The sequence below is a fragment of the Sinocyclocheilus anshuiensis genome, unplaced genomic scaffold (genome assembly GCF_001515605.1).
Source record: "Sinocyclocheilus anshuiensis isolate Anshui unplaced genomic scaffold, SAMN03320099.WGS_v1.1 scaffold579, whole genome shotgun sequence".
NCBI lineage: Eukaryota > Metazoa > Chordata > Actinopteri > Cypriniformes > Cyprinidae > Sinocyclocheilus > Sinocyclocheilus anshuiensis.
In genome coordinates, this window is record NW_015551075.1 from 336,293 (window position 1) to 338,616 (window position 2,324).

A 2,324-nucleotide genomic window follows, 5' to 3' on the forward strand; every position below is an offset into this window, starting at 1 on the left:
AGATCTCCCAAGCGGATTCGACTAAGTTTGCAAGGTTTTTGAAATTAGATGTTCATTAGTCATTCAAAGATTTTACTAAATTATATAAATGCGTATTTGCTGAATGCTGACGGCAAAAGAGACAGTATTGTAATGTTTGCCTTTCTATTACTAATAATCAGAATCAGAATCAGAAGAGCTTTATTACCAAGTATGTTTACACACACAAGGAATTTGACTTGACGACAGCATCCGTTTTGTTAGGAAGGGAACGGACATTCGCGAGATGAATGCTTGGGAGTGCAGTCCGAAAGCCGCGCGCGCGGAGCTTCACCAGGGCGCCGGCGCGTTTCCCTCTTCTGCGTCTGCATGCGCGTTTGAACAACACAGCTGTACCTCCGACTAGAATGTCCAACAAAACGTCCGAATAATCAAAAACCGGAAAAATATTGGCTGGGATGTGTTGCTTAATGTTAAGGAGTTCGTCTCTGGTAGAACTTATAGAAGAAGAATGACAAAACACAGAACAAACAAACAAAAACAATAGAAGAATCGCGGAGCTCAGCGTCCTGGCTGCCATTTGCTGCGCCATCTTGATCTATATCAATAAATATATAATATAAAAGCAATCGTTATAATACTTTTTGTATACATTTTAATTCCTTTGTTTAACCGTTCTATCTGATTATTAGACAGACTTCTATCCGTATTAGACAGAACTGTTAACGACATTAGACAGACTTCTATCTGTATTAGACAGAACTGTTAACGATGACAGCGAACAAGAGGGAGAATGTGAGCACTGTGTGTTCAGACGCTGCCGTTATCAGCGCCGTCAAAATAAAAGTCCCGCCTCGAACGCATCGGCCAAACAGGAAAACTTATCAGTTGATGCCGATATTTAAAAAATGCCAAATATCGGCGGATATATCGGTCGACCACTAACAGACACCAAAAGTTTCTCCTCCAACATAGAAGTCTCCGGACTTTCTAAGCAACGGTAAACTTTTGTCATCACAACGGAAGGCCCGCCTCTCCGTTCATTCGATTGGACAATGGAAAAAACGCGAATGATATCGAGCGCTTTTTCTGCTCAGTTGCTTTCTTTATCAATTTCAGGCGCTCCGAGCGCTCCTGCAAAAACGTGAGGCGCATAAACAGCGCGCAGAACACTCACTGCCAACCGAAAACAATTTAAAAAAGGCGCCTCTCGCTGCAAAAAAAACGCGTTCTGTGTGATCGGGGCCTAAGTCTCCTGTGACTAATGTTTCCAGGCCTCAGATGTCAGGTGCTGCGTTTACATGTTATTTCTCATTTCCAGCAGAACACAGAAGAGGCCACTTCCTCCAGCTCACTGAGACCAAAGACCGACAGAAAGCCCCTTCGCAACAGTGGTACGCAAGCATTACATTTTAGATTAGGGAACACATATTCACTATCAAGAGTTTCCTTCAATAAACTCCTAATTTGCTGCTTATTGATTATATAGTAAGTAGGGTAGTTGCTGTAGTCCTTTGAATATGGAGTGATGTAGAATATGGTCAGGCAGAATAAAGCATTAATATGTGCTATATAAGTACTAATAAACAGCCAATATGCTGGTAATATGCATGCTAATAAGCAGTAAGTGAATAGGGTTCTCTAATCTAAAGTGTTACCAATATTTTCTCTTTTGATTAAAATAATAATTAACTATTAAAACATTTGTAGTCTTTATTTCAATAACTATACAAAATGTAATTATAGAAAATACAATACAAATAAAATGCTGTCAAATCAATTGCGATTATTTGAGTTTGTTTACACTATGTGTGTACTGTGTATTTATATGTGTATATATAAATACACACACATACAAGTATATATTTAAGAAATACTTACACACACACATAAATGTGTATATATAAACACTTTTGGTTGTTAACGTCTATAACTGTAGAAAATTAAATAAAGAGAATACAGTAGAAAAAAATTAAAACATGAAAAAAGCACATTTTACACTTTTACTTTTAATGCATATATTAGTACATAGAAAAACTCTATTCAAACTAAAATTGTCATGAATTACTCTCCCTCATGTCATTCCAAACCTGCATGACTTTCTAAAAGATGCAAGCATTTTTGGAGGTCACTAACCCAAATAATAACCCATTATTTAGAATAGGCCAATATTTCACAGGAGAAAATGATCCTGGTTGTTAACTGATATTGCAGTGATATTCAGACATGAATGTTTCTTTGTGTTTTAAAACATTTTTATCTTTATTTCTATAAAAATACAAAATTAAATAAATTAATGTGTATATATATATATATATATATATATATATATGTATATGTGTGTG

At 36.3% G+C, this 2,324-nt stretch overlaps 1 protein-coding gene across 2 annotated transcripts in view; it reads left to right on the top strand.

Moving 5' to 3' along the window:
- LOC107662252 (selenoprotein S-like) overlaps positions 1-2,324 on the top strand; it is a 7,606-nt gene that overhangs the window by 3,782 nt on the left and 1,500 nt on the right. Inside the window, exon 5 of one of the 2 annotated variants that reach the window (XM_016452200.1) lies at positions 1,304-1,373. In XM_016452200.1, the coding sequence (XP_016307686.1) occupies positions 1,304-1,373 (70 nt within the window). Of the gene's footprint in view, positions 1-1,300; positions 1,374-2,324 lie in introns of both variants that reach the window. The other variant, XM_016452199.1, reaches the window with a different exon arrangement.